Source organism: Cyprinus carpio, chromosome A19 (assembly GCF_018340385.1).
Source record: "Cyprinus carpio isolate SPL01 chromosome A19, ASM1834038v1, whole genome shotgun sequence".
Taxonomy (NCBI): domain Eukaryota; kingdom Metazoa; phylum Chordata; class Actinopteri; order Cypriniformes; family Cyprinidae; genus Cyprinus; species Cyprinus carpio.
In genome coordinates, this window is record NC_056590.1 from 10,416,307 (window position 1) to 10,438,897 (window position 22,591).

The 22,591-nt window shown below is 35.0% G+C and overlaps 1 protein-coding gene across 1 annotated transcript in view; it reads right to left on the bottom strand.

Moving 5' to 3' along the window:
- Positions 1 to 425: 425 nt before the first annotated feature.
- LOC109112444 (oxysterol-binding protein-related protein 10-like) overlaps positions 426 to 22,591 on the bottom strand; it is a 23,356-nt gene continuing 1,190 nt past the window's right edge. Inside the window, exons 2-14 of the mRNA XM_042777169.1 lie at positions 16,310 to 16,505; positions 13,615 to 13,695; positions 12,563 to 12,631; positions 10,903 to 11,094; positions 7,664 to 7,999; positions 6,749 to 6,806; positions 5,320 to 5,450; positions 4,134 to 4,277; positions 3,582 to 4,053; positions 2,304 to 2,490; positions 2,040 to 2,222; positions 835 to 988; positions 426 to 601 (exon numbers count right to left, since the gene is read on the bottom strand). Of these exons, the coding sequence (XP_042633103.1) occupies positions 557 to 601; positions 835 to 988; positions 2,040 to 2,222; positions 2,304 to 2,490; positions 3,582 to 4,053; positions 4,134 to 4,277; positions 5,320 to 5,450; positions 6,749 to 6,806; positions 7,664 to 7,999; positions 10,903 to 11,094; positions 12,563 to 12,631; positions 13,615 to 13,695; positions 16,310 to 16,505 (2,248 nt within the window). The 3' untranslated portion in view covers positions 426 to 556. The remainder of the gene's footprint in view (positions 602 to 834; positions 989 to 2,039; positions 2,223 to 2,303; positions 2,491 to 3,581; positions 4,054 to 4,133; positions 4,278 to 5,319; positions 5,451 to 6,748; positions 6,807 to 7,663; positions 8,000 to 10,902; positions 11,095 to 12,562; positions 12,632 to 13,614; positions 13,696 to 16,309; positions 16,506 to 22,591) is intronic.

The following is a 22,591-nucleotide window of genomic DNA, read 5'->3' on the forward strand; positions in this document are numbered from 1 at the left end:
ACTATATTACAGTAATAAGAATTTAAGTGCAAATGCAAATGCAAAAAGTATATAATCTATTATGTATTATATAATGTTATTATTTATTATATGATATAATTTAAATAATTGAATTTAAAATGTATTGTATTACGTGCGCGCGTGTGTGTGTGTGTGTGTGTAATTTTTTTATTTTGGGGTGAAATGTGAGCTGAAATATTGATTGTTTAAAACTTGTATCTGAACATCTTGTTCACATTATTAAATGCATGTTGGATGTTAAATCCATAACTCTCTTACTGTGTTAACAAATCATCTAATGACAGATGACTTAAAATACTGTGTACATGTGCATATCCACAAAGGCTTGGTTAGATAATCGTGAAAAATAATGTATCATTTATACAGTGTATAAAAGGTTTTTATCCTGTGTGTTCATGTTTTTCATATATACACATTGTTTTCTGTACAGTCTATAGTGTGAGGCATCATAATGCATCATTATTCTCCTGGCTTTGATTTTTGCTGTTTGTTTTCAGTCTCTGTGTTCATCTCATCGGTGTTCGTCTTCCTTTCTTCAGTGCGTTGTCCATAAGGGGTTTCTGTAGACCCATCCGTCACCCTGCACACAGACAAAACACCTTTATCAGCTTCACACCACCCAAACTCCACAACAACGCTCAAAATGTTTTGATCTTAGCTGCAGAAGAGAGATGGACTTCACACACGGTCCATTTCCCCCCCAAAGTTTTCTAATGTATTTACTTCAGATTTGTAGTTAGTCAGATTTCAAACCCGGTTGAGTCTGTGCTGTAACTGCAGATGCTGCTGTAGATGTTTCAGTCATGAACGCACCTCTTTGTTAAAGTATTTGGGTTTCCAGGGCATGTTGTCGGCGGCTCTCTGTCTCTCGCCTGATCGCTGGTCTTCTTCTAACACATGCTTGTGTTCAGTGGCCAGATCTACATTCCCTTCCTTCAGCGCCGCGGTCACATGCTGCCAGAGACACCTGAGATCAACAACACGGAATATCACTATACTAGAGAAAATGACCATATAAATAAAAAACTATATATATATATACAGTACAGGTCAAAAAGTTTGGAAACATTACTATTTTTCTAAAAGTTTTTGAAAGAAGTCTCTTCTGCTCATCAAGCCTGCATTTTATTTGATCAAAAATACAGAAAAAACAGTAATATTGTGAAATTTATTACAACTTAAAAATAATAGTTTTTCTATTTGAATATACTTTAAAAAAATAATTTATTCCTGTGATGCAAAGCTGAATTTTCAGCATCATTACTCCAGCCTTCAGTGTCACATGTAACATCCAGTCTATCACATGATCATTTAGAAATCATTCTAATATTCTGATTTATTATGAGTGCTGGAAACAGTTCTGCTGTCTAATATATTTGATGATTAAAAGGTTAAAAAGAACTGCATTTATTCAAAATATAAAAAAAAATCTAATAATATATATTCTAATAATATATTTTCTTTACTATCACTTTTTATCTATTTAACACATCCTTGCTGATAAAAAGTATTGATTTTATTTAAAAAAAAGAAATAAAAAAAAAAATTACTGACCCCAAATTACTGACCAGTAGTGTATATTGTTATTACAAAATATTTATATTTAAAAAACATAGCTTTCATTTTATTTTTTATTATTTTTTGTACTTTTTATTCATCAAAGTATCCTAAAAAAGTATCACATGTCAAATATTAAGCAGCAGAACTGTTTCCAACTTTGATAATGAATCATCATATTAGAATGATTTCTAAAGGATCATGTGATAATGATCCTAAAAATTCAGCTTTGCATAACAGAAATAAATGATAATTTAAAGTATAATACATTTAAAAACAATTATTTTAAATTGTAATAATATATCACAATATTACATTTTTTTCTGTATTTTTGATCAAATAAACACAGGCTTGATGAGCAGAAGAGACTTCTTTCAAAAACATTAAAAATAGTAATGTTTCCAAACTTTTGACCTCAACTATAAATAAATATATATATATATATATATGTAAAGTTTGACCTGGACTCGCTCTGGCCCTGTTTCTGCACAGGGCGAATCATCTTCCTCATGACGGGGAGTTTGTTGGTGTCGATGACTTTGGTCTCTCCTCCGCTGTAGATGAACTCAAGCGTCCCGTTCCACTCACCCTGAGCTTTACACACCACCATCCCGCTGGAGTTCTGCTTCACCTCTGCGCTGACCCTGAACACACACATTCATCATCATCATCATCATCACCACTCTCGATTACGTCTCAATTAAGTATCAGAGTTGCTGACTGACCTGTGAACTTTGCCCCCATAGAAGGGTTTGGTGTGGAATGTGACGTTGGCCGAGTATCTGGTCTTGGCGCAGCTTATGGTTACCTTTCCTCCGAGCTCCACCCACGGCACGGTGAGGATGGATCGAGCGTATGCACTCGGGAATGTAAACATGTACTCCTCCCCGTGATCTCGCAGGTACAACACGCCTGAAGAGCAAAGAGCAACGTCCTAAAGTAAGACTGAACACATCAAGCAGCTATATACATACTGTGTACACACACACACACACACACACACACACACACACACATAGTAAGATCATAATAATATAATTCCATGAATTATAATGCTTATTAAGAAGAACAACAACAACAAAAAAATAACAACAACAGAAAGAACTCTCCTACTCTATTTCTGAGTGGCTCATCTTACCCTCACTGTAACTTTTCACTTCAAAAAATACAAAAAAATTTTGTTACAGTACAACCAGAAATTTCAAAGTTAAACATATTTTTAAGAAATTAGATCACTTAACCTCAGATCAGTTCAGATGTTGGCCTACATATGAAAAGTCAAGATTAATATTCCAATTTCAATAAATTTAAAAGAAAACTCAATAAAACAGCTGTTAACAAAATAATAATAATAATATAAGTGTGTTGAGATTTAGTAACATGCTCAAGAGGAAAAATAAGTGGTGTGTTAATCTATGTACTGTGAGGTTTTTAACAGATAATGTAATGCTAGCATCATAATATACCGGAAAATTAATCTTAATAAATTGTAAACTAGATTCTTGTATTTAGTATTTACAATGTAGTAAATGATTTTTCTAAGTTGTAGTATTTCAGTCTTTCAACTTCAAAATTGCACATTTAATGCAATGTGTTACTATATAGAATAGTTCACCCAAAAATCAATAAAATAATGAGATAAAGCCTCACATCAAAATCCAGCCACATACTTGTTTAGAACTGTTTTCGTTTATAAATGGTGCCTAATATGTGCATATTTCTCTCCTGATTCAGAAGAGATGACTTTATAAAACATCTTAATGATGGGTTTGTTTCTTACAAACACTCAGCTTTTCTCTTCACAAGATATTTATTGATGGACTGGAGTGGTGTAGATTATTGTGATGTTTTTATCAGCTGTTTGGACTCTCATTCTGACGGCACCCATTCACTGCAGTGATGTAATGCTACATTCCTCCAAATCTGTTCTGATGAAGAAACAAACTCGCCTACAAACTCGCCTGAGGATGAGTACATTTTTAGATTAAGAGAGCACCACCCACCTTCTCCCACCATAGACACGCCCACTGACATGCCCATGAACTTGCTCTTAGTCCAGATGTGTGTGTTGACGCACATGCCTCTCTCCGCACACTCGCAGTAAAACCCTGACACTGGAGGATGATGGGAAACTTGCTCCGCCACAAAACGCACCCTGTACGAGTCTGACTCCGCCCCTGCTGCCTCCTGATTGGTCCTGGGGCTCGTCTCAGTCCTCAGAGGGCGGACGCGATCTCGTGGAACCTCCCATGAGCAGTGGAAGGTCTCGCCCAGCACCGGGTTGTAGGGCTTCTTGGCGACGGCGCCCTTACGTCCTTCATGGAAGGCGGTCATGTAATACTCGACGAAACGCACCATGCGCTCCTCCGGGGTGCTTCCAGCAGAGATGGAGAGGAACAGGTCTGGGTGCGCCATGAAGTTAGCGTACATCTCCAGTAGTGAACGCTTCTCCAGGATGAAGGTGGGAAGAACAACCTGCACACAGAGAGACACTGTAATGTCAAATGAAACACTAATTTTAGCTGATATTAATGTGGTGGTGTTGTGATTCGTACGCGTGTGAGATCCATGCCCAGTTTGAGCTGAGACAGCAGATGCAGAATGACGCTCCTCTGGTCGTCCAACACACCCAGATCTTCTTCAGTGTTATCATCTGAATCCATCACCTCCTCATCAGGAGATATCACCTCCGTCCCATCCTGCAGCAAACACACAAATCATATACACGTCTTAATTTATGCTTTAATAAATAAAAAAAAAAGAATAAATAAATGAATAGATAAAATAAAAATAAGTAAATATAATAATAATTGAAAAAAATATTTAATTATATTATTTTATATATATATTTAGAATTGCTTTTTTAAAGTATAAAGAATATATATATATATATAGAGAGAGAGAGAGAGAGAGAGAGATGTTTTATAGTATAAAGAAGAATATATACATATATATATATATATATATATATATATATACACATTGTGGCTTATGTTTTGGGTTAATTTTTAAATTAAATTAAAAAAAAAAAAAACTTATTTAGCAAGGATAAAATATATTTATTTATGTAAAATTTCTGCATTAGTATTAAAAAAATGAATAAATAGATAAAATAAAAATAATAATTAATTAATAATTGAAAAACATATTATATTTTATTTATTGTATTTTATTTATAATATAAAAAAATCTATTTTACACATGCACACACACACACACACACACACACACACACACACACTATGGTTTAGGTTTTGGGTCCTTTTTTCAATAAATTAATAAAGAAAAAATAAAGAAATTAACTTTTATTCAGTAAGGATGAATTAAATTGCTCAAAAGGGACAGTTTATTTCAAATGTTAAATTTTTTTTATTAATGGTTTCCACAAAAATGATGAGAAGCGCAACGGTTTTCAGCACAGATAATTATCAGAAATGTTTCTCGAGCAGCAAATCAGCATATCAGAATGATTTCTGAAGATCATGTGACGCTGAAGACTGGAGTAATGATGCTGAAAATACAGCTTTGATCACAGAAATAAAATACATTTAAAATTGAAAAGTTATTTTGAATTGTAATAATATTTGACAAAATTACGGTTTTTACTGTATTTTGGTCAAATAAATGCAGCTTCAGTGAACATAAGAGACTTCTTTCAAAAACATTACAAAATCTCACTGACCCCAAACTTTTGAACGGTAATATAATGCATAATCTTCCTCAGACAGTAAGTGGTTTTACCTCAGTGTTCTGCAGCAGGTTTGTTTTCCTAAGGGTGGGCGAGGGCTCAGTGGAGCTCAGGGTAGCAGCACCGCCGTTCCTCAGATGTTCTCCTGAGGGCGACTTTGGGACGGTCCACACGGGAACATTATCTGCAGGAACGAAGAACACATCACATCACGCCGAAACTCAAAACCAAATCAATTAGTGGCCTTCAGCCTGCGTTCAGTCCTCTGCTGATGAGACTGCTGAAAGACCAGCCTGAGATGGTTTATGTAGTTTAGCTGGTTGACAAAAGCCCATCAAACTAAAACTTCCTGACCAGTGGAAACCAGCTAAAACCGGCAAACCTCCTTAGCAGGTTTTTTTTTTTTTTTCCGATAATGATTCACAACTTTTAACACAAACATCACACGCTGCTTTGACCTCCACATGAAAAACTCTGCACATATCACAGAATGGCAGTTTTACCACTGTATTATTTATTTTTTATAAATATAATCAGTTAATTGTACATGGATTCAAAACTTCAGAGGGTCCTACAGCAGTTCGGTGTGTTTGTGAAAAGATGCGAAAGGGTTAAGCATCTCAAATTCTCATGATCTCATGATCAAAGTATTATCAGGGCAGCAAGGCATCTGCTCTCATATTTCTGAGATCTTGAGCTTTCCTTACATTCAGCCACATACAATTTCTGACAGAACTTAAATGTAAATACACTTTGTCTTTGTGACACTGTGGCCCATTGTGCTGTAGATTATTAGCATTTTAATAATAATAATAATAAGATTTTATTAATGCATGAGACTCTTCAGAAATAATCTAGCTCAGCAAACTGAAATCAATAACCACGGCTGGAATAGAATTCTTATTATTTACATAAACGATCATGTCATACTCAGAGCTGAAATCACTTTTGATGAATTTATACAGACTGTTTACTTGAACTGATGACTAAAACCAGAAACACTCTAGAGAGACTTACTAAACTGTAAATATATGACTGTATATACACGAATAAATGTTAAAATACAATACATTTAAAAATATATTCAAATACAAACAGCTATTTTAAATTGTAGTAATATTCCACATTTTTAGGTGTTTTTTTTTTCTTCTTTTACTGTATTTGTGATCAAATAAATGCAACCTTGGTGAACCTTAAAGACTCAAACATTGAAAACTTTTTACCAAACTTTTAAACGGATATAGAAGATAGAACTAACCTAATTAAAATCTAAATTCTCCTCGAAAACACTACATCTGACAGCAACAAGCATCACTTCAGATTAATTCATTCATTTCGGCATAAGCTGGAAAAAACATCCTCACACAGACCATGCTGAGAAATATCCATGCACAGAGCAGAACATGTGAAATGTTCCGGCTGATCATTATTGTGAGGAAAAGCAAACGGATCATGCAAACAAGACACACAGGATGTATTTACCTGATTGGTGTTTCCCTCCTGTTTGGATCTGCAGGCCCCGCCCCCTCAATGTATATAACTAGTCCAAAATAGACTTTAGTCAGAGATCAATGGTGTCATCTGAACTCATTCCTTTAATTAATTTCTGTAACATCAGAAACATTCTAAGCGATCAGTTTGGATTCAGTCCATTCCGTACAACAATATGGGTTCATTCCCACCTCAGTTTGAATTCATTTAAAGCATTCAGGGCGAGAGAGATAGCATTCCGCTGAAACAAAATGCATCTTGTTCTCTCCAAACACAAGGAACAGAACCTGAGATCTGAAGATTAACATTCGAAAATGAAAATATAAAACAAAAATACAATACTCAGATCAGGTACAGAGTCATTCAGCTCTCAAGTGTTTCTCCTCGGAGAAAGAAAGACATCAAAGGTGTCCACTGATATCAAGGAGTTCCCGCTTTGTTCTTTTAGTTGTTTTGTGAATCAACATAAAAAAAATTAATAAAAATGCAAAACATAAAACAAAATCAAATCTAAAATCATGGCAACTGATTCTGACGCCCAGAGTGAAGCACCTGAGTCCATGTCAGGGTCGATCTGAAATGTTTTATTGGATCCACTGGGTCCTTTTGCGTTTTCAGGCACCTGTGTGTGTGTGTGTGTGTGTGTGTGTGTGTGTGTGTGTGTGTGTTTCTTTGGCATGTGGTTCGTCCAGCATTGAAAAGCAACAGGAATCAATTCCAAACACTCACATGAATCATGCATCAAGGGACGGTGTCATCCCTGAACGTGTTACACACTCAAGCACGAATACAAATGATATAATCAGGCACAGAACTGAATGAACAAACAATTCAAATCAAGAACCAAAATACAGATGAACTCACACAAACACTGAACATGCAGCATGAACAATGAACAGCCCTTCAACAACATTTATTACAAACGTTTAGGTGCATGGGGCCCGTTACATACGGACAGGGACCGCAGTCCACCTCGCCCTGATCTTTGGCCGGCTCCGGGTCTGGAGGAGCCACGGGCGTCTGTAGGGTGTCCGTATTGGACTCACCGGAGGGCGGCCCGCGGTTGTTTCCGCCGCTCTGCTGTAATATAGTCAGGCACTCGCCAAGGCAGCTCAGGGTGGCGGCAGAGGTGGCTTTCAGCAGGAGCAGGTCCTGATCCAGACAGGACAGGGATCCACGCATCGGCAGAGACTCGATGGACTGGACCAGACTCTTCTGCTGACCCTCGACCTGGTTCATAACCTGAAGAAATGAGGAAGGAGCTTTACTGCAGTTGACCAGCAGGGGGCTCCATTCAGTTTCACTACTAACTAGAACACAACCCTTGGGATTAAACTGGGATAGCATCAGAAAATTCTCACTGTTTTTACAATAATACACTGATTCTGATGCTAGATTTCTTTCTTTTTTTAAATAAATAAATTAATACATTTATTAATGGATGCATAAAACTGCATAAAATTGATCAAAAGTGAGTTTTATGATGTTACAAAAGATATTTTTAAAAAATGCTGTTCTTTTGAGCTTCCTATTCATCAAAGACCCGTGAAAATTTAAATGTGGAATGGTTTCCAAAACTATGAATCAGCACAGCTGTTTTCAACATTGATAATATTTAGAAATGAGCACCAAATCAGCATGCCACGGGGGCAGCTGTGGCCTAATGGTTAGAGATTTGGACTTGTAACCCGAAGGTCGCAGGTTCGAGTCTTGGTGCTGGCAGGAGTTGTAGGTGGGAGGGAGTGAATGGACAGCGCTCTCTTCCACCCTCAATACCCATGGCTGAAGTGCCCTTGAGCAAGGCACTGAACCCCCAGTTGCTCCCCGGGCGCTGGATATAGCTGCCCACTGCTCCAGGGGTGTGTTCACTTCTCACTGCTGTGTGTGTGCACTTGGATGGGTTAAATGCAGAGCACCAATTTCGAGTATGGGTTACCATACTTGACAAATGTCACGACTCTCACTTTCACTTTCATATTAGAATGATTTCTGAAATCTTGACACTGAAGACTGGAGTAATTATGCTGAAAATTCAGCTTTGCTTCACAGGAGTAAGCTACATTTTCCAATATTGTATATTGAAACAGGGAAAAAAAGTTCATTTAAATTGTAATAATATTTCACAGTTTTACTATTTTTACTGTATTTATAATTAAATAAATGCAGGCTTGGTGAGCAGAAAATACTTCTTTATTATTGTAAAAAATAAATAAAACTTGTTTAGCATCTTCATAATCTTTCATCAAAAGCTATCTCCACCTCTGAAATGATTTGACTTTATTGCTGATGTTATCGAGGGCCTGAAATCAAAGCGCTACAGGTTCTGTAGATGATCACATGAGCTGTGATAGATGAGGTAATAATGTTTCAGCTGACGCAGGGCTTATTTAATTCTCTAAATGATGTTCTGGCACAGAAATATAACCCAGCACAGCTCAAACTGACACAGTTTATATGAGGAGAAACATGCAGTGCACAGGAGGTGTGTTACTTAAATTACATATTTGCGTTTATTAATTTGGCAGATGATTTTATCCAAAGTGACTTTCACTATATTGAAGGTAGGGCTGAAATGATTAGTCGACATTATCGACAACGCAGAAAATAAAAGCTGTTGACAAATAATTGTTGTCGAATAGATGTTTGATCTCAAATGACCTATTGTAAGAGCCTGCAATAACGCGGTTTGACCAGAGTGGCGCTGTAACACGAGACTAATTCAACTCTCCTGAATGCAATCCAATAGAAGAAGACACGCATGGGGAAGTTTTAATACAAATAAAATGCTGCTGTGCGTGAAGGCTCCGATATACTCACAGCGAAGCTCGTTTCCATTCTTTGTGTTTAGTGGTAAAAAGAAGTTTGATACAGTATAAACAAGCAGCGCTTTACTGTTAGCAAACATCCAGAATATGGAAATATGAGCTGCATGCTTTCCTCTCAATAACAAGATAAACGCACATCAAAAATGACAGCGGTGAGAAAACAGCAGTTAAGAAAGCATCTTATCATAGAAATGTGGATATTTGCACCAGCTCTGCAATTCGTCACGTCTATTTATATAGTGCTTTATTCAATAGATTACTTTAAAGCAAGCAAATTTATAATATTAAACATAAAAAAAAAAATTTAAAAAAAACATGTCAGTGTCGCTTTCCATTAGTATTTCCGTCATGATTTTCTCCTGTAAAGCAGCTCTCCAGTGATAGTTTGGTTTGCACAGATTAAATTTTGATCTAGTTCAGCACTGTTTGATTAATTATACATACATTTGATTATATGGATGATGGGAAAGAACATTTCATTTCCCAAAATGCCATTTGATATTGTTACTTATTATTAAGTTAAATCTGGTTTGATAGTTAATTGTTTTGACACTACTGAATCAGTTCAGAAAGAAATACATTTATGCATTTCAGGGAATAAAAAGGCACAATTAATTAAAATTTCTTTTAGATTCAGTCATTTCCTCTTCCAAAGTCCAATTCAGCCTCCTGTGGAATGTGACAAACTCACCTCACATTCAAGGACATTAACTGAATTGCATTTAAAATTTCCAACCATTTGGATTACACTATTTTAACATAACACTTTTAATTTCAACATTAACCAAAAACTCAATGTGATGCATATTTTTCAGTGATACATAAGTGAAATGGGTCAGATTTCTGCACTCAAAAAAAAAAAGAAATTAAAAAAATTATAATAATAATCATGCCATAGTTTATTACCACCTATTTGATTTTATTTAAATAATCATATTTTCAAAATGATTTTATTCCAGTTGTTTAGAATCAGCATAAATCTGTTCATTGTGAAAACAATTACATTTAATCAGTTAAAAGTATGAATATGGTTTAAATATAGCTAGCAGTATAGCAGTTACCAGCAGTATTCAGTGAGTGAAAATGTATGAGATTGAAACTAGGTAGAAAATGCATGACTGACAAATATGCATCAGATTAAGTTTATTCGTTTATTAGGATGTAAATGTTATTTGCAATTCAAATGCATAAATCTTATAGCTTTTTTTCTTTTCTTTTTTTTGAGTATTCTTTAATTCTGAAATAGATCATACAGGAGCTTTAGTGAGGAGCATCATGGCGGTCTATAAATGTCAGTTCAATGTTTGAGGTGTGTCTGACCTCTTTGACCTCCAGGAGGCGCTCTGGGTACTGGTTTTTGGCACGGCGGGCGGCTGCAGGCGACTTATGGTGCGTGATGGTAACGACGTTGCTCGGAGGCCCGTGGTGAGGCAGATGTCTCTGAGATACAGGAGAGGAAGACGGAGGGAGGTGAGGAAGCAGAGAGACACTTCGCGTCCGGCCTGATGAACCCTGAGACACACAGAGAGAGACGGTAAAAAACCTTTTCCCATTCACAGACACATAATTCAGTCTAACAAGCAGTGAATGCAGAATTACAGCTCCATTCACACCGCAGTCACACTCCATATAATGAAACACAAGTCACAACCAGGACAGATTTCACTATCAAACTCACCTTCGCAAGACTTCATGTGCTAAATACACTACAGCATTAGAACTATACAGATAAAATTATGTCTTTACAGATAAAAGAGCCTTACATGTTATATATGTTATATAAACATACTTAAAACCTTCACAACTTTAAACATCCTAGTGTGGTCAGTTTATTGAATGCTAATGCATAAACACATGAAACTTATTATGACTAACTATAAATGCCAATTAAATCAGGGTTATTTATCGTGAATAAAAATAAATAAATAAGTCTTGAAATAAAATAAAAGTTAACAATTTAACAATGCACTGAATTATATTGCAGGAAAACTGATGTATTATTAATTGTTTTGTTATTGCATCATGAGTCCATGAATCTAAATTTCTCATAAATACTGTTTGGTTAGATTAATCATTTTATAATGTTGCTTATTAATATAAGTGCCATAAATAAAAAAAGTTAATTAAATGTATTTATTTATTTAATAATAGCAAATAAATCTCTCATCTTTAATAAAATGTTCTTCCGATCTTTTTTCAGTGCTTTAGGCTTTGAGTTAGTAAAACATATCTTCTTAATGAGTATTTTTGTCTTAGTTATTTCCTAGTTAACATCTCAAAATCCTTGAAATAAGTAACAAACTGTGCAGGAAGACAAAACACATTCATATTTAAGATAAAGTCTATTAAAACACATCGTGATTTCTCATGCAGTGTTGTTTCTAAAGTACATTTATCATTTTTCAAGGACTTTCAAGGATGTTTTAACTGGAAAAGTAAAAAAAAAAAAAAAAAGTAATTCAAAGCCTATTTTTTTTGCAGCGTGCTGGTAACTTATTTAGGATTGTGGGTGAGAGTTTAAGAAGCAGACATTGAAAACCCCATATTTATTGAGTGCTGATGTGAATATTGGGGGGATTCGTCTCTCTATTCTCATACTTTGGAACTGAGGTGGGAGAGTATGGTTATTTAAAGATTCAGAAACAACCTTGTCAGATGAAAAACAAAGGTAGTATGTGTGTGCTAATGCCCTCAGCAGTGACTCTAGATCCGTCTGGATCAATTTATGCGGATATCATTTACTGAGGAATGTGAGAGAGAAAGAAAGGCTCAGTGTTTCAATGAAGCATTTGTTCTTCACTGAATGAAGCTCTGTGATCATGTGCTGACGAGCAGTTACTACAGCACAGCATTAACAGACCAGACACAGACCAACCCTGTGTGTACGACAATCACACACATCAGGACATTATGAGACAGATAATATAAACAAACACACATAAGACAAGAGAAAGAGAGTGTGTGTGTGTGTGTGTGTTACCTGTGCATCCAGTGTGTTCTGAGTTTGTTCGACACACAGAGGCTCATCCCAGTCCTTCAGTTTCCTCATCTGTGAATGATAACAGATCAGATTACGCCTAAGCGAACCTCCACAAGGCCCTCAAGATGACTTGAATTGATTTCAAATAAGCAACTAAAACAACTATATCAAGAACTTTCCTATTTGAATTTACTTTAACATATTTTAATTTATTTTTTATTTTTTGTCTACATGATTTTAAGCCGTTGAAACTCATCAGCAGGGAAAAAGAACTCATTTTGCTATATGCTCGCACTGTCTGAGAGGAAGAGCATGTGAAGATGGTGCGCATAGAGTTTTTTGCCGCTTTATATGCCTCCAAAGGTTAAATACACACTTGTATGTGTCAAAATGCCCGTCTTTGCAAGCATCCTCATAAACACAGTAATTTAGATCTTAAGTGAAAGCAAACAGCTGAGAAAGAAAACACATGTAACAGTATATTGGATCCGGGCAGCTCTTAAAGTGACAGCAGTCTAATATTCCTGCTGTCTGCCATTCATGTTAATCAAACAAGAAGATCTCTCACTGCACTTGACTAAATCACTTTTGTAAGTTTAATAAGAAACACATTTAATTTACACAGTGAAGAATATGCAGTTTTATTTATTTGATTACTTTATACAGTGTATGTAGCATTTCTTATTTATTTGTTCTACTGTATTTTTTTTTTAGTCCTGTTGGTTGTAATTAGTTTCTTATTCTAATTTAATCACTGACTGTTTACTTGTCTTCATTTTTTTTTTTTTTTAGGCTAGTATTATTTTTTTGTGATATTGACACTGGTGACAAGAAATATAAAATTTCTATGGTATCAAAAATTTGATATCATAAAGACCTTATTTAAAGCAAAAATAACTTTATCGTGATATGTATTGTGACTGTGAAATAAAATAACTCATAATGAAGATTTTGGTCATATCACCCACCTGTAATAACTACGCTGACTACGCTTTACAATAGCATTTTATTCTGTGGAGTGATAAAGAATCAGCATTAATATGTTAAATCACCTTGGCACTGCTGTCAGAGTGCCGTCTGGTACAGGCCTGTAGCTGTGTCATCCAAAGCTGCTGTTCTGTGGCGTTCCACCGCTGGAAACAGAGGAATTACAGGAGGAAACATGAGAGAGAGGGAGAGGAAATATGCAAAGTATTAATGCATTAGTTACCAGGGTAATTATAGTTATAGTTCAGCTAGTTCCCAAGGCAACATTTTTCATTTATTTAGTTTAATCTAATATACTAAAATAACTAAAACTGAAAAAAATAAAAAATAATAATAAATATATATAAACAATAGAAAAAAAAATTACTATAAAAATAAATTGCAAAAAAAATTATAATTCAAACTCTTAATAAAAACTACAGTATAACTGTATCTCACTGATACTAAAAGAACACACTGACACAGTAGATGAAACATCCTTCTGATCTTTCACAATAACGACCCTGAGCATGTCAACACCGCATCACTTCCACATTCAACAGGAAGTCAGACTATTCCTAGAGTCAAAACAAGAGTCAATGAAACACTTGAGATGAAATCATCAAAAACTACACTGAGCTTCAGCAGGGGATCAACTTTACAGCCTGAATAAACCAGAAACAGACACTGGATTAATGAGTGCTGGAGAAAGACTGGATCACCAGCCGTCCGAAAATAAACACAACACCACATAATACACACACACACACACACACACACACCACACCCACACACACACACACACACACACACACACACACACACACACACACACACACACGTCCAAGAACAACAGTGTGTACTAACTGTATTAAAAAAAATGTATACATTATGATGATTTCTCAAACAGTTCTGCATTGATGAATGAAACTTCATCTTTGGAATTTTAAATGAATTATTAATCTGGTTTAACAAGCATGCTAATATAAAAAATTACATAAAATGTGGTGTGCTAAACTATTTCAGACACAAAAAACTGATGCATCAGAATTTTTTTTATTTATTTTATTTTTTATTTTTTTTTATAAAAAATTCTATCCTTACAATACAGTTAGACTTGGATCCCTTTTATAATGTTGGCTGCTTCTAATCTTTTTACCCAGTCTTTCTTAACTGAACCTTTAAATAAATGTGCCAAAAATAAATCAATAAAAATACATAAAATATGTAATGCATAAAATAAAATCAATATAAAATCAAATTAATCTAAGTAAATACATATAAATAAATTAAATGATTCTAAATAAATACATTTAAAAAAAATTAATGTAAAAATACCTAAATAAATATAAATAATATATTATATTTTAATAATAAATATAAATAAAATAATATCAAAATCAATATCAAATAAAAATAAATATTTGTTTTAGATGGTAAAGACCCTTAACCAAGATGGTTTAATAGCTTAGCCAAATCCTCACTACTGAGAAGCACCTTGGACCAGAAGAAACCAGCTACCAAACCTCATGGTAAATACCCAGAACCCCTTGAGATGGCAGCAGTGAGCAGATCCTAAACAGCAATATTGTAAAATAGTATTACAATTTAAAATAACTGTTTTATATATTAATATATTTGAAAATATAATTTATTTCTGTGATGCAAAGCTGAATTTTCAGCATCATTACTCCAGTCTTCAGTGTCACATGATCCTTCAGAAACAGGGATGTAGCCATCTTTTTTTTTTCTCCTTATCTCTTTTAAGAAATCAAAACCACTGCTGGACAGTAATGTGTAAGACTTTTTCCCCTTTATTTTCTTAATGACAATTTTATGATTGGTTTATATACTGTAAACAGAAATATATATGTTATAGTTTCTATGGTGTAATAAATGCTATGTCAATTAGCACTGCATTATTCATATACTTTTTTTATTACCTGGAGATGACTTGAAAAAACACACACATAAACCCATAGTCTCGTGTAGCCAGACCTTTAGACTGATGGGCAGAAGATCTGACAACCTTGGCCGCTTTGAATGGCAAGGACCGCCCAAGAGGCCATATGACTGACAGATAAAGCAACCAATCACCTTTTCGTTTTGTGCCGCATCATGTTTAGGGCCGTGGAAATGTCCCCACAATAACAGACTGTATATTTTAAAGATTCTATGCCGCGAAATTTACATTTTTTCACATACTTTTAAAAATCCAGCGTTCAGTTGATCCTGATAAGCACTCATTATCACAGCTGTAAACATGACGGCTTTCTTCTAACATGAGGGTTTGACATCACGGCATCTTTGTTTCCAGGCGGAACATTTAAAAACGCAACACGTACGTCTCCCGGAAACCCTGTATAAATCAACCAATCCGATGACGACTTCGAAACTCCTGAAGTGTTTCCAATTTTGTGTGCCGTAAATGAAAATCTTCTGTAACATTAGAAATGTGTTTATCATCACTTTTTGATCAATTTAATGTGACGTTATTGAATAAAAGTACTGACGGTATAATGGAAGTGAATCATCTGTTTATTTCACACAGTTTTTCTCCATATGGCTGGACAGACTGAGAAACAGACTGAATGTCAGTGAGACTCTCAGTACAAAATCCTCCAGCACTTCAGAGAGCAAATACTGAATAAATGCACAAAGTCGTGCATGAAACATGACTTTCGTGAACAGAGGCCGCTGGTTGCTGCGGTAACAGCCCAGCACTGCAGCGCAAGCAAGTAACCTTTAGCTCATCGTCACACTAATGCACTGACCTGAGACAGAAAGCGAGTGTAAAATACCTCTGAGTTTGAAGAGCTCCCCATTGGCTGAGCTGACGATGAACATGTGAGGCGCCTCGTCGCTCGACATCACAGACGCACCAATCAGAGGCAGGGATCCGCGGGGCTTCTGACTCCGTCCCTGCTCGCTCACGAAATACTGCAGCTGACTCACATCAGGGTCCAACACGAAATACCTGCACAGACACAGATCACAATACATGCATCATACAGTGATCCATCACAGTATAACTGCATCACAACCTGAGAGAGGTGAGCGCACTAGAGTGACTCACTTCACAGATGCCCGGTTTCTATTTTCATTGCATTGCACCGATTGTCTGACATTATATGATTATTTTTTCTAAATAAACATATGGATATTTGACTTGAAATACTTGGACAGAACATGCAAATTAATAATGGCATCATCAGTCCAAGATTAACAGAAGAACGATGATAGAGAAGCAGACAGAGAGAGTTTTAAATGCATGTGTCTGCTGAGCTCAGATGATGGTTTAGACACAATGACACTCATTCAATCCCACAATCCTTCTGGCCAGAGGCTACAGCTCCAATCACCCGCTCAGACAATTAGAGAGTGTAAATGAGAGTGAAAGTCACAGCTCAGCTCTCTGTGTGATTAAACCGTACGAGAAAGTGCACATGACAGAAGCTGAACCACAGAAAAGCACACAACCGCACCTGAAGAACCGATTCACAGCTCCAGCAGGTTCTTACAGACAGACAAAACCAATTTTCATCCTAGAAAGTAGTTGCAGAAGAGATTTTGTATTTGTATTTGCACTAGCTGTGCTTTCTGATTTTATAAGAAGAGGGGTATATAACTATATCAACAATCCTCTTCTAAAGAAATCTTAAATTTCTTTGATCTTTACATTTCTTCTGATTCTGATTCTAGATTTGTTCACATGCTGTTAAAATTAACAAAATTAAAGTGCAATATTTCCAAAAAGTAATTTAAAAAAGAATGAAAGAAAAATAAATCTGTAGAAAACTTCAATCCCTCATATGCTGTTAAAATTAAAATAAAATTAAAAGTGCAATATTGCCAAACAGTAGTCATTTTGGTTTTAGAATGCATGAAAAATCAGCTGATCTGAAGTGTTCAAATTGCATATTAATATACAAACTAAAATATATATATTTTGAAAATACAAAAGGGGTTTTTTTGGGGGGGGGGTACAGTTTATTCTCAAACTATGTAATCTTTAAAATGTTATAATTATCATAAAGGTAAGGAAATAATAATAGAAACAAAACAAACTGTACTTTGCAACATGCAAATTAATCACTGCTCAAGAACTTGCACTACATGCTGATCCAGTTTTGTCGTACAAAGATTCATTTCACATTCACATTCATTTTCTCCATACAGAAAATAACATATACACATTAAATGTTTCTCCAAATACAATTAAATGCCTCTCCAAAAGCCATAAGTCAACATGAGTTCCACTATTTAAATTATCCATTAATTTGATATCTGTATATTTTGAAACGTTTGCAATGAACTTAAAATATATTGTTTATGTGTAACACATTTGTTATATTTAAAATAAAACAAGTCATTTGTATATTCTGGTAGTTTTTAATGCATAAATAATATTTGATCATGATATTATAGTTTTTTTTATATATTTTTTTTAGTGAAGGCAAAGAAAAGAGTTACACTTCATTATACAAATGATGAAATTAGAGCAAACATTTGAGTTCATTCTTTCATCGGTTTCTGGCCTGGACGCTGCTCTTTATTTCATAGACTCCAGCCTTTAGGCACAAAAAGCTTCAAAATGTGCTCTGACCCCAAATCAGACCCTTTCAAGACCATGCAACCATGTTCACCAAGAGCTCTGATCCTAGATTACAGGAGGATTCACCATCACTGAAGCAAACAAACAGGGTAAAAACAGTGCTATGCACTAACAAATGAATCTTGTGAACAAAAAGACTCACAAACGAATGATTTATGGGTTTAAATCAGTCTAATGAAATAGTGGAAAGCATCGGAGGAGTAACTGGATTAACATTTACTGACTCGTCTACTGGATGTTTATTAGTTAAAGAGACACTTTCAGTCAAGAGCTCTGTTGTGTTATGTAATATTTCTGTTTAAATGTAAAAATAGAATGTAAAAAAAAAAAAACATTCTGTTGTTTAGAATTCTGCAGAAAACACTTGTGTAGAAAACAGTGCAGTGAGTCAGTACTGCAGAAGAAGCACTGTGACACAAACACATCATGATTTGTTGCCTACGGCACAGATACACCTGTGAGTTTCACCGTTCCTCAATTAGCTTAAATAACAAAGAAATAAAACTATAGATGCACTTCCGTTTCTGCTTTACTCTCCAACAAACTCTGGCCCTTTAAATATACATTTATATATTCATATTTTCCATGCTTGAAACATCTGTACCCTGAGATCTGTTTACAGAATAATTCAGTCACACAAAAACGTGTGCTAGTTATCTGAGAAAGGTCATAATTCCAGAGTTACATTTCTATTCTTCAGCCTGGTTTTTCCAGTTCACCTATTAAATCTGGTTGAAGAGTTACAAAAACCAATGCTGTATACTGTACTGCTGCTGCAATATAAAATGAATGTAACATAGACTGCTTGACTTACACCAAGAAAAAAAAATTGTACAACATATTGAGCAGCCTCTACAATTTACATTCACAACCAAATTAAAATATTTAATCTAGTAATTTCCATAAAGCAGATATGTCTTTTATAAGTGTGTGAGCTAGATATATTTATGGGTGCATCATGTGACTGATCAATAAGAAATGATTTGTGCTATCATTGTTGTTTTAGTGATCTCTATGATCTCTGTTCTTCTGATTAATCCACTCTAGTTCATTCCCTAAGAAACACGTTTACATCTCAGCAAAACAACAAGGACACTCCTCAGGTCGTATTTCATTCCAAAAGCCCAAAATAATTATTATATTTTGAATAAAACAAAATGTTTTAGGACCATTGTGATTGTTGGACTTAGATTATCACATTATTTTCATGAAAGTAAAGCACATTTAAATCCCAACTTATCATTACTGTGATGCAAAAGTAATAACCTACTTGAATATATTTTAAAAACACTAAAAAAGGCTGTTGTTGTATATAGCACCTGTAATACATTGTTTAAAAAATGTATTATAGAATATTATATTATAGAAAATATTAAGACTTACTAAATCTGGATGCATTACCATAAATTTGCGGTTGAAATTAGCTTTAGTGCAAATCATGCCACAATGCATCTTAACAGCCCTAAAAATGTGCTTTTCTTGATAAATTTATGAATTATATTTTTTTGGTGTGAAATGTGACCTGTAAGCAGGGTTATTATAGTTAACAAATAAAAGCATTACTTTGAATAAAATAAACATTAACTGAAAAGGAAAATCTAACTTTTTTTATTCCAGCTATTTGCCAAGGCAACATTTTGTTTTTCGTTTGATTAAACTTGATGTTCTAAAAAAAGTAAAGCTGAAACTAAAATAAAAATGTAAAATGTTCTACTAATGACAAAAAAAAAAAAAAAAGTATCTCAGTGATTACTAAAATAATACTGCATGTAATGAGGTGTTTAACTCTAGATGGGGTATTTATGATCTGAAAAGATACAGCTGAATTAAATGTTTTTAAACAGCCACTGAGATCAAGGACAAAAACACACTGGATGAATAACACATGTCTGACATATTCATACTAGATTTACATTTTTCACTCTCCTGACAACAACAAGGAGAAAAGCTGCTTTAGTCACTTCCACCAGCTCAGCTGTGACAGTCCTGCTGAACACAGAGAAAATGAGCGCTGACGTGTGTGTGTGTGTGTGTGTGTGTGTGTGTGTGTGTGTGTGTGTGTGTGTGTGTGTGTGTGAGGCTAAACTCAGAAACATTACATTGTCACCATCCAAATGTCAACATATGCTGTCATCTCCTCCTGAGCTGTGGTCTGAATAACTCCACACAGGACTGAAAAATCAAAAGTGGGACCTCTGCTCTGAAAGCATTTAATGAACATTTCACCATTTTTCATCCGGAGAAAAAATGATAGTAAAAAAATATGCATGTTAAAAACTCACTGAAACTCAGAAATCACTGAGAGTACACCAAAATAAAAGTTTAATTAACCTGAAGAAATTGATAGAAATAAATTACTATTTTACACTAAGTAATAATAATAATAATAATAATAATAATAATAATAATAATAACAACATTGATTTTAGATAATAAAAATAATATATTTATAATAATCATAAATAAATAAGAATGTATTATTATTATTATTACTGTTGTTGTTAATATTATAAAGATTTATTAAGGAATATCATAATTTCATATCAACATCCAAGCTACATCCCAATGTTTTAATTTATACAATAAAGTTCTGTTGTTCAGCACTTTATTTGTAAAAATTAAAATAAAAGTGCAATGTTTTATTGTAAATTAAATCACTATGTTTTTATTTGATTACATTTTAAGAGATTAATTAAATTAAGTTTTAAGAATTAAATTGATTAGGCATGCTGTTTATTAAATGAAAAAGCAATAAAACAAAAAAAACAAAAAACAAAAAAAAAAAAACTGAAAACACTGAAAAAAAAAAAAAAAAAAAGTTTTTAAAGGGCCCTACAAATATGATGCTTACATTATTCATAAATGAGATCCTGAGCTTTGAAAGAGCAGCATCTGAGTAATATAATTTTCCTCTAGGTTTATAGGATCATAATCAAAGCTCATAATCTCACAGTATCATAACAGACGCTCCGTCTCTGCAGATGGACTCTATTGAGTCTGGATGTCAATAGAATCCCGTGTCACCATCAGCAGTGAATCTGACCTGCAGGTGTGTGAATCTGATCTGAAAATCAAAGCTCGTCCCATGCATTCGGCCCGCACACACAGGTCAGAACAACGTCCTGAAACACACATTTGCGCAATCCTCCATCATGAAAGCAGCCTAAAAATAGACCTTGTGTGTGTGAAGAAACTTATTCCAGTCCGCCTGCGCTGTTTTACAACTTGGAGACAGACTGTGTTTAAAGTACAAAGATCACATTCCCATCTAGATAACGTATGTGTGTGTGTGCTCATTAAACTGGTTCCTGATCTCTTGTGTAAGTTATTCCTGAATATCAGTTTCATCTCAGAATCTCCTGTGTAACGGATGCAACAAGTCTGAACTGACCGTCGAGTGTTTTGTTTCAGTGACTAACACAAGATCTCAGGATGACTTCAGCTTCACCTCAACGAATACAAAAACATTGTGTTAGCATTTGAACGCTTCACTTTAAATCTAAAAAAACACAAGAACAAACAATGTGACTATCAATAGGATAGAGAATCAGCAGTTTTGTTTCTGATGAAACCAACTTTAATTATTGGACTTGAGATTTAGTCACATATGCCAGAAGCCCATAAAAATATGAACACGAGCTCAAAAGCCAGATTAGGAATCTTATTTCTGACTATAATTGATCTAAAACAAAATATGAATTATAAATACAATGTCTTTTTTTGAGTTATTGTCTTGGTAGTTTTAATAGTGTAAATTTTAAACCTACGTTTACTAAAAACTTTCACAAGGAACATTTAAATAACCTAGTGAAGAATATTATAGTTTTTAATCATAGATATATATATATATGTGTGTGTGTGTGTGTGTGTGTGTGTGTGTGTGTGTGTGTAGTACAGTATTTAACTTATCTGTCATGTACACATAAACAGTGTAATACCAGTATGTGACTATATCACACGAGTAGCTAAATTAAACAAAAAGACAAATGACAAACAAAATACAACCCTACATAAATCCTATTTAGGTGAATGTCCACCGTATTATTGTGGTACTGCCTGCGGCCACGAGTTAAGATCAGTGTAAAACTGTCATCACGGACCTGACGGAGTGGTGTTCGGTACTGTTCTGCCAGCCCTGATGAGGTTGGTGTATTTGCTGCGCACTCCTTCTATCCTGCGACGCTCATGCGTCCCGGCTGCACGGCGCGATGTTCCCCGCCGATACGCGCCGAACCGAGCGAGGCCGATCCCTATCCCTTCCGAGCCGCCAGCTCCTCTCCGCGGGCTGCGACGAGCGCAGCGGCTTTTTTCCATCGCGGACCCCGGTCTCATCCTGACGGAGGAGCTTTAACCCGTTTCCATCGCGCTGCTCTTCCGCTTCCCTCTGACCGCTGCATATTCCGCGAGCACGTATCTCTCTCAAACACACAAACAAAAACGCCGGCCAC